Genomic DNA, 15,880 nt, shown 5'->3' on the forward strand with positions numbered 1-15,880 from the left:
CCCCAAATGAAAATAAACTTCTTGTCAAATCCACTAATTGTGAGAGAACACATGGGTCATTAAAATCTCCCACTTGATGCTGCTGGAGTTGTTGGGGGTTTTTGTGAAGGAGGTATTCAAAAGAAGAACTCTCTTATTCAAGAAGTCTGATGATGCCAAGTGGCATCTGATTCAGAAAAATGCTTTTTAATCAATGAACTCATTCTTTACTACAGTAACATTTAAAGTCGAAACACTTTGCAAATAGCTCTTATGATTGTGGAATTGGACTGAATTGGGTCAGCTGAATCATAACAGGATACACCACTGAAACAAGTGAAAACGCATCTCTGGCAAAGGATGACATCCAGTAACAAACAGGATGCAACTTTTAACCAGCTTTAAACAAACCTTCCTCCTGTGTGGGTACTGTGCATGAAAGGCAGAAAGCTGCTAATTGAGCTGCAATAGGACATGCAAATTGTACAGCCTTGTTTATTTTTAACAGGGCATCAGTATTGCACCAGATCATTTGATATCTGCTATTCAAAATCATCAGAATTTACTAACAGAGAAATGACTTCACCATGTGTTTTTTATTAAAATCTGATATCATTGTACTCCTCTACAGTTCTCAATACTGTAATGGTGTGTCATGAAGACCATAAAAAACAAGGGAAGATATAAGGCTGTCAAGTATTAAGTTTCATTGTCTGAAGCTATGTGGGAATGTGTATCTTAGTGGGAAGTTAAGAGATTCTCTCACTGCACTGACTGTTTTAAGAATGTAGTTCTCAGAACCTAAGTTTTGCTTGCTTTGAGCTCAAGCCCAGACCCCAGCCCTGACACTCTGCTGCAGTCATTAACACTTTTTTGAGCTTTGGAATATTTCACATATGTTTATCATGGTTTCTAAAGTATGAAACTAGCACTGGTTTACAAGTCAATGATCTACACAAGGATAAAACAGAACCTTATAGAACTTCATAGGTCTATGTCAAGGTAATCACGATATTCACATCTATTCTCTAGGTGTTAAAAGTCTACTAAAAGATAAAAATAAGTGGGCAAGAACTCTCCAAGAATGCCATTTTCCTTTTTTCCCCACCCTGCTGTAACAACAATGATTTCACAATGCCGTTGCCATTCACATCTTTCAGAGCAGTTTCTGGATGTAGGTTTCGAGCAGCTGTGGTATTGGCAAAATGCTTCACAGATTCCTCTCTGCCCCCTGTCTGTTGGGGTTTTTTAAGTAGAGGGAACTTGTTTATAGCAAGAAATAGGAGGCAGCAAGGGTGATCACAAAAATAGAAGAGGCTGCTCTCAGTTAAGGATCTCCCCAGAGGACTTTTGCTCCTGCCAGGTGTTTAGAACTGCTTCTTTTTGCTATTGCTATTAGCCTTCCTTTGAGAAGGGCAGAATTTCTCATTTACTTTCTGCAGCTATACTAAGCAGCACATTAACGCTGAAATACAGATACAAAGAAAGCAATAGTTTTCAAGGGACTCTGAACAAGGGCCCAGTATTACAGCAGGGAACTTTCACAGAGCACTGATGATGACTGTTTTGAATACAAGTTTTGGAAACTATGATGTAAGGTTTTAAGAACCAAGTTCAGAACAAGGAGACTAAGCTAAGAGACCTGGGAGCCCTAGAATCATATGGAAACAGACAGTTAATCTTCTCTCTTCAAAACAAATCACATACTATGCAGACTTCAGTATAATTGCTTTTACCATAATAGCATAGATCCATGTTAGGCTTCAAGCAGTTAAAAAAACAAAAAGAGGAGTCAAGCACTTCTATTTAATTGGAAATAAAGCCTTCATGTGGACAACCTATTTCAGTAACCCCATTAAGGAATAGTAGTATGAAAGCTCAGAAAAATTGTAGGTTTATGGTCATGCAGGTGCAAGTAAGGAAAATGAAAGCTAAAGGCATGTTATAATGTAACATACTCAGAAAAAAATGAGATTTTTAACATTTAATATCTCAAATATCAGTAATTTCCAAGATCTCCCCTGAACCAGAGCTAACAGCAGTGCTGGAAGTAATAAAATTTATCTGAGAATAGGCTTGTACCTTAAAAAGGCTGTCCTGTATGCATAATGAAGCCAACATTAACTTATGTTTCACATTTGACACACACAGAAGAACCCTTTCCTCTCCTCAGTTCACAATCAGCCTGGATTTTTGCTGTTTCTTGAGGACAACATAAATCCATATGAACATGTACACTACCGCAGTAAATATGCAATGCAAATAATTTACTTCCTCAATAACCCTCATTTACGTAATCAGAAAATCCTTTGAAAGCCTATTTTAAGCAAAAAAGGATTGCTAGCATTTTGGTTTTAAATCAATATTTCTACTCCACTTCATTGTGGAGGAAACTGAACAAAAGTTTCCATATGTGTGCACGGTGCAGTCATGGCACAACCAACTTCAGCAAAACTTGCTACTGCTCTGCAAAGGAATGTGTTCTCCTAAATGCATTATGTCCCCAAGATAAAGTCTGAGACCTCTTAGAAATATACTTGGAAGCATCTTACCTGCTTTGTCATTTGCCAGACACAGTCAATGAACTGAAGAAAAATGGGAGATCGGTCTGCATCAGCATGATCATCATCTCCATGTCCTACTCGCTGAAAGTCAAATCAAACTTTTAATCTCAGTCTAGTATATTTATAGTACTGACCCAACACTTAAAAGCTCAGAAACTCTTAAATATGTTCCAGTGGTGGAACAAGACAAACTGCATATAAAATTCCATAATACTAACCCATATTTTTCAACTACTGAAAACACATTCCAATATTCATATGTATATTCCTTTGCTGTTGAACAGGGCTGGAATTACACTTGGTCAACAAAGCTGTGCCAGTTGTTTCCCCTCTTTTACTGCACAATCATTTATCTCTACGAGTGGGATCAAACTGGTAGGTAGAAACAAAACTATTCCATATCCACCTGCCATAACTACATATCATTTCTCCTTAAACCATCTCAGAGTCAGAGCCCACAAAACATCATAATAATTTATGTCCCAATTCCCTTCTAGCCCATGTGTTAAATTACACTTCAACCTTAAATTAGGGTAATGACTCCACCAATGTTACCTTCTAGACACCTTAATTGTTTTCCTTGTTTCTCCATTCATGAGATTGTTAAAGATGAAGCAATGTGTTACAGTCTCCCTTCCTTACAAAAAAGCCATGTGATTTTTCTAACCATTATGTTCAAGCCACTTCATTCTTATTTACTTTATATTATCTCACACAGAGATTTCCTGTTAAAAACAGGTCATAATTCTCTGACATAAACACCGTTAAAAGAAGGACACAAGAGATAACTAAAATGTACTAAGAGTACTATGAGAAAACATGCTACTCAAAATACAAGCTCTGAAAGTGATAAACTCCATGCAAAATCTTTCAGCTTACCATTGCAAATCGGTGGCCAAAACTTATCCATTCTTTCTCTATGAGAACTTCAAACCCCTTGATAGTTCTGTAATAGCTGTCCAGCATAAGCATAGCTAGTGCTGTGAGCTGTGCAGTTCGATCCCAGCCATCGCTGCAATGTACCACTACAGATGTTTTACCAGACTCGATTTTATCTGCAATTCTTACTGCCCCAGCAAGAAGCATCTTAAACAAACAGAAACCAAGCATTAAATACAAACCAAGAATCTACCCCCCGAAAAGTTATAATTTTATACTCTTAAGGTTAATATATATTAAAGTTTCTTGTTAATTACATAATCATCTGGATGACATTGCTTTAAATCAGAGATTTCTGAATGGTGGTAGGCATAATCCAAGGGATACAAAACCTGTGTGCACCCTCTTATCCAAGAGAAGGTTCTAACCAGCCTCCATTACCAGTAGCACATAGCAAAATAATCTCCTCTAAATTTAATCTAAAATTCTGTAGCATGATGAACAGACACAAACACTGTAACCTGTTCTAAAGGCTGAAGGATCAGTGTTTCCAAAGTTCATTATTACAGTAATCAAGCACTCTTTATTCCTCAGCTTTCAGTTTTCAACTACTGCCTTTAGAAAAAGGGACAAGCCATCCAGGTAATCTAAATCAAAACACAATCCAAACGAACCCAGACACCCCTGGAAGCAGCCTTCTCTTGGCCAGGCTGAACAGCCCCAGCTTTCTCAGCCTGTCCTCATACAGAAGGTGCTCCAGTCCCCTGTTCATCTTCATGGCCTCCTCTGGACTTGTTCCAACAGTTCCATGTCCTTTTTATGTTGAGGACACCAGAACTGTACACAATACTCCAAGTGAGTAACTTAACATTGAGCCGGCTTCAGTGCGTGCTCACAACCCAGAAAGCAACTGTATCCTGGGCTGCATCAAAAGGAGTGTGACCAGCAGGTCGAAGGAGGTGATCCTGCCCCTCTACTCTGCTCTTGTAAGACCTCACTTGGAGTATTGTGTGCAGTTCTGGTGTTCTCGAAATAAAAAGGACATGGAACTGTTGGAACAAGCCCAGAGGAGGGACTCAAGGATGATCAGGGGCTGGAGCATCTCCCATATGAGGACAGGCTGAGAAAGCTGGGGCTGTTCAGCCTGGCAAAGAGAAGGCAGACAAATGACTCTTGGATAAAAGCACAGGGAGATACTATCAGCACTGCCAACACAGTAGTGGCATCTTGTAAGAAATCAGGCCATAGTTTGTGCTGTCAAGAGACAAATGTTAAGTATCACGTAAGGGACACATCCATAAAGAATGTTATGTATGTATCAACTCTTGAAAATAATTTAAATTAAATTTAAAATTGTCATGCTATTGTCATCTGTGCAACAATGGCATGAAGGGTCCACTTCAGACAGGTCCAAGCCCAAGGACCCCACTGAAGTCAATGACTTCAATGATTTCAAAGGTGACCACCAGCCCAAACAACTCCACTTTTAAAAACAGATTATCTCATTAAATGCCAGGCTGATCAGAAAAGGTTTCCAGACACTCAAGATTCCCAAAGCTATATGAAATAGTCCAACTTTAAGAGAATAAAAACATTAAACTGTCCCAAAAGATCACTAAATTTGTTTAATTCTTAATTTAGCATCTGCTCCCTCTATTGGTTCTCCTGCAGCAGATAGCAAGCACTAGTTAATAGAAGAGTAAAACTAATGAACTATCCCAAACATGTTTTGCATGAGTGACATTTGAGCAAGTTGCTGATAAAAGAAATTCCACTCATCCATATTCATCATAAACAGCAGAGTGGACGTGATAATGAAATATTTCAGAGGTCAGTGAAATAGAGTGTAAAACTGAGTATGGTAGTGATTTATGTTAATATTATGTTAAATAATAGAGCAGATTATAAGCCAGTAGAGTGCTGACTATAAACAGGCCATGAACATGTAGGTGCCCCGCACAGGAACACCAACATTGCATTGAAGGAGGGAAGGATGAGAAAGACTGCAGGATTTACAATCAAGGCCTTTTGGCAGTTGTTCAAATAGAATCTGAAGTTCCCAGGGCATTCTTCCAAAAAGCAGGGATAACCCTGGACTGTTCACAAACATTCCCTCTCAAGAAAATAAAACATTGTCCAACACTAAATAGAATACTGTGCTATCAGGGATTAACTCATTACCTACCAATACACAAAACACGAAGTTATTATGGAATGCTGATTTAAAAATTAAGGGGTTTTAAGATGATTACCCCAATGAAAGCAATGTGCTTAAATCTAGACATTATTCTATTAATATTTTCAGAAATGCAAGTTAAAAACTTCCTTTAAAAACACAACTGATTTTTCATATCAGATTTTACCCTTATATATTCCAGCCAATGTGTGGAGTCCACATTTGATAACCATCGAGTCTCATCAATAGTAGGATAAACTATTTCTTTAAGTTTACGCAGGGATTCTCTCATCACATGTATGTTATGAATTTCCAGAAAGACCAGCTCTGCATTTGGATAGGCACTTTCACTTTCATATCCTCCACCTTTAGCCTGTCATTCAAAAAGGAAAAACAGACGAAGAAAAGAACACGTACGGGATTTCAGCATAAGGTTAAGAGTTATTCTGGGCAGGTTTCAGGATTTCCTGAGACACAATTAGTTTAGCATAATAAAAACATATTGTTGGCTTTTGTTTTTCCAAGAAGCACTAGACTATTTCTTTTAGATGAAAGAAATTCTAATAGTAAGAGGCTACATATGATAATACATCCATTGTCATGGTTTAAGCCCAGCCAGTAACTCAGAGCCATGCAGCCACTCACTCACTCCCCATCCGTTTCCAGAGGGGTAGGGAGGAGAATCAAAAGAATGTAAAACCCATGGGTTGAGATAAGAATGGTCCAGTAACTAAGGTATAACACAAAACTACTACTGCTACCACCAATAATAATAATGATAAGGGAAATAACAAGGAGAAAAGGAAAAGAAAACAATAAATGCATCATAAGTGATACACAATACAATTGCTCACCACCTGCTGACTGATACCCAGCCTGACCCGAGAAGCGATCTGGGCCTTCACGGTAACTCCCCCCAGCTTATATACTGGGCATGACATGCTGTGGTATGGAATACCCCTTTGGCTAGTTTGGGTCAGCTGTCCTGTCTGCTTCCCACACCCCTCCTCACTGGCAGAGCATGAGACTGAAAAGTCCTTGACTGGAGTAATTGTTACTTAGCAACAACTAAAACCAGTGTGTTGTCAGTGTTGTTCTCAGGCTAAAGTGGAATAAACAGCACTGCACCAGCTACTAGGAAGGAGAAAAATAACTGCTACTACTGAAACCTTTGGTCTTTTCTAGGCTCTGCCACATCATTTCTTAGCTATGTCTTCAGGCTGCTTTCAGTTCCTGCCAGCCCTTCCAAAATTCTACAAGCAGCTTGCCTTCCGTTCCATGCCCTCTTTAGAGAACCTTTTTCAACCCTTTTCAACATCAAGCTCTCCTCATTCTCATCTCTTACTCAATCTTTAGCCTTGTATTAGAGACAGAACTACTAATGTTATGATAGAAACTTACCTTGTTTGTGTCTGCAACGCTATTTTGTCTGGCATCAAAGATGATCAGTTTATGTGACTGAGCATTGGCATCCATTATTGTCTGCAAATACTTTTCATCTTCTTTGCAACGCTTATCATTTGGGCCGACCGATGGCTGACTGCATCGTGTTATTGTTGCTTGGCTCTCAGGATGAATCCAGGATAGCACCTGGAAGAAAAGGAAATGATTTTAGTTTACTAAACTACTATAAGAGCAGTAGATCAGAGTGCAATTAGACAATTATACTGCCTGCATGTTACTTCCTAGAAAAACAACAAATGCAAATTTAAGGACAAGCTGATGCAAAACCATACAGACGGCACACGAGCACTGCTCATCCCAGATCTCAGCTTGAAATGCAAAGTGATTCTAAACATCTTAGCTTTTATTTCTAATAAAAAATAAGCCTGTGCTGCATCTTACTAATTAGAAAAATGAACAAAAAACAACCAACCAACCAAAGGGATATAAGACAAACAAGAAAACCCCTCTAAAAACAATGGAAGACAAAAAACATCTTCTGTGTGGAAGTCTACAGACCTGTACACTACCTTGGTAAGCAGATCTATAGCATGAAAACTGTCACTATTTAATGTATTTAAAGGTGTTCCTATGCTACCTGCAAAACTTGTCTATTGTCAATAAAACTGCTATGACAGTAACATATTCCACACCAAATCAGAACACAAGCTAACATGTGAATTAGCACCAGATCCCACTGTAGCTTAGAAGCGTTAACTCCAAACAAAAGTGTATTATATGGCACAATAACCAAGCAATCAGACTCACATGTCAACACTGTAGTTGTTCTCTTCAGTTATAAACCCATCAAGCCTAATCCCTAATTCTTCTTTCTTTGCTCCCTCCCTCACTGCTTCAGGAAGGAAGCCAACCCACTGTTATGAAAAATAATAATAAAAAAAAGCCTTAAAAGAACTCCAATAATTTCTTAAAAGCTACAAATCTGTAGGGTAATTATACCTCCTTGTACAAGTTTCACTTACTGGAACTCTGCCTTTTGCTCTAAACGCTGCCACTTTTGAGAGGTCATCATCCTTTACACTGGTTGGCACAACAAGAATAGCAGGATACGTATCACAAAGCTCATAGGTGCTGTTAATTTTGGATATTTTCCAACTCTCATTGGGCAAGCCCTGTATGAAAGCAAAACACTTTTGTATTTTTCAGGTTAGATCTTCACACATGAATTTGGGGCAATGAATATTTGTACAGGCTGCATACTTTTTTAAAAAGAAGTGTAACCACATTTTTCTTTTAAATAAGTTAAAATTAGGTCTCCTGATTGAACCAAAACACCAAAAGTCTTCCTTATTTATTAGCTGTAAAACTGATAGTGAAATAAGCAACTAAAGGGGTGGCATGCTCAGGTAAAAAGTGACCATATAGTGAAACAAAAATACTTTTGCAAGAATCAAACTGTAGATCCACAATGACAAACAACAGTTATTCTTCTGTTTGATGCTTATTCAAATGCAGGTTTTTATAAAGTCTATATTTTCTAGAAAAAGCACTTGGAAAATGTGGATTTAAGAATGCACGTTAAGATAGACCAATCTGCTCAGGTACTCGGCACATGTTACTTCCACCAACTGAAGCAGGCACTCAACACTCTCAGTGTCACTTGCATTTCATTATCTAAACAGGGGATCTAGATAGTGTGTGTATGTAAACAGAGTTGAAAACTTTGCATTTCTATTATTTTATCTTGTTTAAATGTGTCTGGGGGAGATGGAGAAAAAATAATACACTAAGTACTTCTGTAACTTACCTGCCTCTTATATTCCACAATTGGATCGTACACTTTCCAGCCATTAACAGCAAACTTTTCTTTATAGCTGAATGCAAAAAGAGGCTGCAGATAAGAAAGCAAAGGCATAAATTACTCTCTGATGGGTTGTATGCACAGTAAGCTCCAAAAGAGTGAACCTTCAAATGTTTCAAATGTAACACTTCCAAAACACTTTAACAGCACATATGAAACCTTCAGTCGAGGCTGGACAACACTGCTAGAAAAAAAAATGAAACACCATTTCCTCCTTCAAGTACACACCATATAATTGACAAAATCAAGATAGGAAATACAGAGACCTGAAGTTATGATCATACAACACATCAATGGCAAAGCCAGGATGAGGACCTTGGTCTCCTACCTCTCAATTAGTTCCATACCCACACAAGCAAATGAAATAGCATTTTGCAGCTAACAACAAAACTAATTGCACTTATTTGTTATTTTCAACAGAACTTCCAGACTGAATTATCTGCTGCAGAAAATAAGAGTCAATACATATATATTTTTAATCAGCAACATTAGGCAAATGCAGATTTCAACAGTTATGTACAAGTTAACTAACTTCACTGCTAGCAGGACACAACATACTGTTCTAAGAATTAATGTAACAAGGAAACAGGGACAGAGTAGCTTGGTGCTCTGTAACAGATTTTATGAATCAGCATTTCTATTGTTGTTATACAGCCCTTTGTATTTCCCCACCTATATCTTCCAAAAAATGATGGCCAGTGACAGCCTGCTCTACATCTTAAGACTTACCAGCCCATTAGAAACAGGAAACGCACGTGTTACAAGGTTTTCAAAGATCTCTAATCTGTTCTGCTCTTCCTGTTTATAGGCCAGCCGCAAATTTCTCATATCCTGTCAAAAATAAGTTACACTATTTTAGTCTATGAAAAAAACAAAGGCAGTTATAAGAAATTTGGTTGAAAAAAAGGCATATGTAGCACTAAGACACTGACATCATCTAATCCACATTAGAACAGAATTCTGTATTTGTATCAGATGCCAAGGATCATAATTGGAGTAGCTAGATATAAAAATAGCCACTTTTCCTTTGAATTCACTCTTGAGACAAAAGGCAGAAGTATTTAAGACTGCAAGTGTCATAAGAGGAATTGAAATATATTATCTAAATGAAGCAGGGTTCAAATACAGGGAACTGAACAGTCAGAAAAATAGAACATGTGCATGCAGATTCCTCTTACAGGAAAATGAGATGAAAATGCTTTAATATGAATAAATCCCTACCATGCCATACCTTGCAAACTATTTCTATACCACACGAGTTGTCTCCATGGCTCTGTACTCCAATTTTTTCAACTCTACTTATGACTCCAAGGGGAACATCAACAACAAAAGGTGGATCCTGAAATTCGTAAAGCAATTTTGTTACACAATAGGAGGAACACAAACTAATGTTGTTCACATATGTTTCTTCAGAGTCAATTACAATTCCCATTTAACGCATTCACTTACACCAAACTTAACACTTTCTGAAATCTACCTCAGCAACAGTCCTGTGTGAAACAATATGCAGATAAATAGTGAAGTCTTCTTACCCTTTCAACACTTTTGATATGCATTCTGAAGTCCGTCACTGTTAGAGTACCACTGACTGCTCCCATAAACGGACAGATATACATAACATCTTTAGCTGGAAAACAGATCAATTAAAGCTTTGTTTTACTATTGGGGGCATTTCTTCCATAAAAGTCTATTTCCATTTAAAAATAGCAAGATTTTAGCAGTTCTGTAAGATTTTGATGCTTGACCTCTATAGTAAAGCCTGCTCTTCAGATGCTGTCAGGACTGAGAGCTGTCTTTAGCTCAATGATGAAAACACTCAAATCCCTCAGTCCCATGGCTGCTCAGGAATTGGGGCAGGGCTTAGCTAGCATGGGCTGCAGTAAAGGCATGTAGGTAATAAAGCACCATGCTGGTATTCTTAGCTTTGGGTGGCTCTGGTCCCTGCTCTGAGGTGTAAAGCACTCACAGTCACCTCAGACCATCCAACCCTCATCCACACACAACTGACTTCCACCTAATTCAATTATAGCCCTGTATCTTCATGTTCACTTTTATTTGAAAGAGATAGTATTCTTTTCCAGCCAAGTACTGTACTGCTAACACAGTCTGCTGTCACAGGTCAAAGTGAAATAAATCTCATTGAGAACCAGAAACTAAGTTTTCTATAGCTTCATCTTCTTTGCTATCACAGTTTTGAAGCTTTTGAATCTATGAAGTATCCTTGGCATCCCCGGGCAAAAATACAACCCCATACACACACATGGAACAAACTAACCCTTGAAAAAGCTGATTTATCTACATGGAGCAAGCCATCCTCTGGAACTGATTTTTCCTTCCTACATTTGGATTTGAAATACAAAAGAAATCCACACCAAATCAGCTAATCTAAAGTGGCATTAAATTTAAACATCAAAAGTCAAAAGGAAACAATATTCTGGTTTTAAATAAACTAGTGATTTAACAGTATTCAGTGTAGTACTCAGTAGTATGCTTACCAATAACTTTGATTGATTCCCCAGGAAAAAGTGGAGCCTCTTCCATCTGTGCTAGTTTGTTTCCATCCCGCAGTGCCTGGCAGAAACCCAAAACCATGAGTAAATCTCACTTCCCATCTGTACTACATCGATACATTTTGATACAAAGTGCTTTTACTACCAGATTACTGGAACACACCAAGTGTGTCTTTTTTTACAAGGCACAACTGTATTAAATGGTACCATAGTAAAAAACCAAAACCACAAACACGACACTTGCTATTATAACTATTACACAGGCATACATGTTAGTTACATATTAGTAATGAAGCATTTATGCAACAAGTAGTTTCACATGCTAGATACACATAGCATACAAAAACATGAACGATGAGATCAGCCCAAATTTATAATGAAGTTGTTAGTCTTTTGCTAAATGCAGGTATTATTTGGGGTATTTTATCTACTTGAGAACATTTCAAAGCTCATACTATTTTTTTTTTCTGTTTTTAATATTGAGTATTTTCATCTGAGAGAATTTTATGGCAGAAGCTTTATTTAATATTCTAACTTTGTATTTTTCATAGGAGTAAGTCAGAAGCCCTCCATGATGCTCGGCTTCAATAGATACTCTATTGAGAGTGCCACAGGTTAAGGAAGAGGTCCATTATAGGAATTTTGGATCCAGAAGGTCAGCTTAAAGAATGAAGTAATAATGAAATACAGAAGAACAATTAGCAATTTTAAAATAAGAGCTAGTTCCATACATTTTCATTTAGGTAAATTGCTTCATTCCTGGATGATACAGGACTGAACCTCTGGGTCCTTCATTGGCAGCTCAGATTTACAACGTACTAAAGATCTTAATTAAGAAACAAAGGGTTTACGGGACTTTTAAGGACCATGTGAGAAAGTGATCTCTCTCAGGTCAACATGGTGACATATTAAGGCTTCAAATTTTACATCCTGAAGTGAGAATAAATATAATGGACTATGTTAATAACTCTTCTCTTATACCACAGGTCAGATTCACATTCAAGTAATTCGTAGAATCTGTCTGTCTCCAAGCAAACTACCCAAAGTCCTCACTAATAAATGATTTCTAAAGATGTTTAAGTTGATGTCTGGCTTTAGATTTTCTTCTAAACTAACAAAATTTTATATTCAGCACCTATCATGAGAGATGACATTTAGAGAATCAGCCAATACCTGCAGATTTAGAGGGATGAATGCGATCTGTCAGGTAGGGGTTTACGTGCAGTATTACATCTTAGACTGCTTGACATTACACAAAACCCCTACCTAGCATGTAACCAGTTAGCATACTAAATGCTTTCTATGGATTCTCCTGCATGAAACAGATTTCTATGTGATCTACAAGTACTAATATATAGTACCTTGCTACACAGTTAATGAATGAAAGATGAGTAAAACTCGCCACCTGATCAGGTTCTGCTTCAGAATGATAGCCATTGTGTCCATCCTGAATCTCCTGCATTGCATGAGGCAGCAGTAGGGCAAGAGAGAAGTAACAGGAAAAAACATGCAGACAATAGGTGAAAGGATGGAATCTTTTCTTTGCTTTTTTCCTTTTTTCACTTTCCTTAAAAAGACAGCATATACTTTAACTCCAGTTTAGCTATTCAAAATCTTCTACTCCTGGCACAAACTGCTTTCCACAGAAAGGAATCCAAGCTGTTAGCATTATCCTTTAGATGTTATTTGGCACAGCACAAAAAGAAAAATACACTCCCTTTTTCACATAAGAGTCAGTGCTGGTAGGTAAGAACATAAAAGTATGTACTGTCCTTTTAAGACAAACAACCTCATAGCGAAGAAAATGAATTCAAAGTATGCCACATGCTTATCAATAGAAGAAATCGAGTACAGCTTGCAATCATAGCATTAGGGGAAGACTCATGCAATCTTTTAAGGAAAATATAGGTTGACATCAAATAGAAGTATCTCAACAAGTTAGAAAATTCTCCACTGTGTAAAACATGTTTTAATTGAACTTCCAGTTTCGTGGTCTCACATATACTTCCAGCAACTTCTGGGTTGTTGCTGAAAATCTGGGAATTTTACCCAAAATTATTCTTCATAGCAAAGTATGCAAAACAATTCACATTTTTGTGTTAATTTTGCATTATGTTGTCCGGAAATCCTGAACATTAATTAAATCTCTTTAATAAACTTAAGGTCCTTGTGTACTCCAGAGAGAAGCACAAATGTCATAGGGTCATATGAAAGAATTGGTTTAATATATTCAGCCAAAATTGGTCTTGTGTCTTCTTTCTTTATTAACTGGAGAGAAGTTGTGCTCATGATAGTCTATTATTCCCAGTTCAGCTACAAAGAACTTCTCACTTGATAGACTGCAAAACCAGCCTCAGTCTAAATTTACAAAGGTTTGCTAAAGTCAAGTTTTCTTTCTACAGAACCTTAAAAAAAGGAACATTTGAAGGAAGGCCTTCAGGTATCTTCACATCATTTGAACTCTACAAGAGTTTAGAAATTAACTAAAAAATCTTTTAAAATTATAAAGAACTCCTAACATTAATGCTTTGGTGCAATAGTGTTCCATAGAAATTACTTAAATTTCAGACCATAAAAACATTGTTTCTGAAGTTAAACCAAAGCAGATATTGTGATCTCTGGAAGAAAACCAGAAAGACAACCAGCAACTACACCAAAAGGTTTTAAATAAATGAAAGATAAAGAAGCACAGCAGACCCTTCAAAGACAAAAGCCTTTACAAAGAACTATGAAAAAACAATTAAAACAATCAATTTTTGTTACTCAACCCAGACCAATTATTGATATATAAAAATAATCAACTTGTATGTTTGTATGATTGCACTAAACACATCATTTTCAAATATGTAAACAACAGATGAGAAAAAGACATCATTCAGACTTCATCTCTTGGGTTGAGACGGAACAAGAGGTCTTTGTTTGAATATGTGTTAGACACATTTCATGAACAATGTCAGAACACTATCCAGATCATTTCTCACTCCATAAATGTTACTAAGAGAGAAGGACAAGAAAACAAGGCATGCCCTTTTTCTCTCTCCAGTGAACAATAGGCAAGACCCAGTCTCAAAATTATTAAAAAGATGCAAGTCATTGCACAGGTGTCTAAGTTCAAACTTAACTTTTGATTGTATTACAAGGGTGGTAACAATTAAAGCAAAACAGGTACAAAGGCAAGCAAGAATTGGTATCTTATTTAAATATGATAGACAAAGACATAATGCTTTTACCACTAATATTCTTTAGCATAGATAACATGTTAGAGCTGCTAATACAGCACTCTGTAGTCCGAAGCATGTAAGCCTCAGCTGCAAGCATCCATTTTGACAACATTAATGTAATAAAACTGAAGTTAGTGTTGCACATTCAAAACATCATTTAAAAATACTGCTCTCTTACACATTGACTTTTATTGCTCATGAAAACATTGTAATGTATATAAAGCATTTCTATGGCAAAGAAGCTGTTGCACTGCATAGCAAAATGGTCTGACTGGTTCATAAAAACCATGAATGAAGTAAAGAAGAATGCTTGACACACCAAGATCTCACACAGCACAAAAGACAAACAGGTAGGAGGCCGTTTTACTGTTAGCCAAAGGTAATCTTACCCGTATAACAGGCCTCCTGTATACCTGTTAGTTAAAATATAAAAGGTTATCCAACAAATCACACATATTTGATTTGTTAAATATATCATCTAAGTTCATCAGATTTTCAGAAGAACCCTACTTCCAAGCATTTTAATTATAGCTGGATTTTGAAAGAATGAAACAGATCTAGTAGCTTGCATTTGCAAATTGCTTTGGTCTAAAAACAACCTTGCCACTTCATTTTAGTGATGCAACAAATGCCAAGCTCTTTTGAAATGTTCATTACTAATCACCATTTTATCCAGTTACAATGTGCTATTGTGAAGAGAAGAAAGAGCCTGGTAATCCTTCTAGGTGGAAGACAATGAGCCTGCAATAACAACCTTGAAGTACAAGCAAGTACAAGTACAATCCTTTAGATTCAAATGGCAAAACAAGGAAGCCTCAGCTCTTCTCAACTTATTTCTGAAGGTGTCTGTGCTCAGCTACTATAATCTAAGTCATTTTCATTTACATGAACCCTTCATTCAAGAATACTCTCCAGGCAGAGAGTATGTCAGAGAAGACATACACAGCAGAGCTCAGCAAAATCATGCTGCTGAAGGGTTTAGCAAGCAAGAGCTTGCTTGGTGCTCTCCAGTTTTGACCACTTCATTTGCAGCCCCTTTGCTTGCATCTTCACCCTCCCCTAAATTACATTCTGGTAAGGCAGGTTAAACAAAGTAACATGCGTAACACCATTAGATATAAGAATTGATGTATTTGCCTATTTTTGGAAACATATAGATTCAAACATTAAAAAAGAGATGAAAGAAAGAATAAAGCAGTGAGTTCCTGGTAAATCCAGCAGAAAGCAACAGAACTGCCTGAACCAGTTTGAGAAACACACACACGCATCTGGCCCTACCTGAATGT

General features: G+C 37.2%; 1 protein-coding gene across 2 annotated transcripts in view; it reads right to left on the reverse strand.

The window, feature by feature from the left end:
* MTMR1 (myotubularin related protein 1) overlaps nt 1-15,880 on the reverse strand; it is a 37,283-nt gene that overhangs the window by 16,645 nt on the left and 4,758 nt on the right. Inside the window, exons 1-11 of one of the 2 annotated variants that reach the window (XM_034064011.1) lie at nt 14,984-15,000; nt 11,359-11,434; nt 10,396-10,490; nt 10,095-10,202; nt 9,593-9,694; nt 8,810-8,893; nt 8,025-8,174; nt 7,000-7,188; nt 5,786-5,971; nt 3,423-3,629; nt 2,532-2,624 (exon numbers count right to left, since the gene is read on the reverse strand). In XM_034064011.1, the coding sequence (XP_033919902.1) occupies nt 2,532-2,624; nt 3,423-3,629; nt 5,786-5,971; nt 7,000-7,188; nt 8,025-8,174; nt 8,810-8,893; nt 9,593-9,694; nt 10,095-10,202; nt 10,396-10,490; nt 11,359-11,404 (1,260 nt within the window). In that variant the 5' untranslated portion in view covers nt 11,405-11,434; nt 14,984-15,000. Of the gene's footprint in view, nt 1-2,531; nt 2,625-3,422; nt 3,630-5,785; nt 5,972-6,999; nt 7,189-8,024; nt 8,175-8,809; nt 8,894-9,592; nt 9,695-10,094; nt 10,203-10,395; nt 10,491-11,358; nt 11,435-14,983; nt 15,001-15,880 lie in introns of those variants that run through there. The other variant, XM_034064010.1, reaches the window with a different exon arrangement.

The sequence above is a fragment of the Melopsittacus undulatus genome, chromosome 6 (assembly GCF_012275295.1).
Source record: "Melopsittacus undulatus isolate bMelUnd1 chromosome 6, bMelUnd1.mat.Z, whole genome shotgun sequence".
In the NCBI taxonomy this organism is placed as follows: Eukaryota; Metazoa; Chordata; class Aves; order Psittaciformes; family Psittaculidae; genus Melopsittacus; species Melopsittacus undulatus.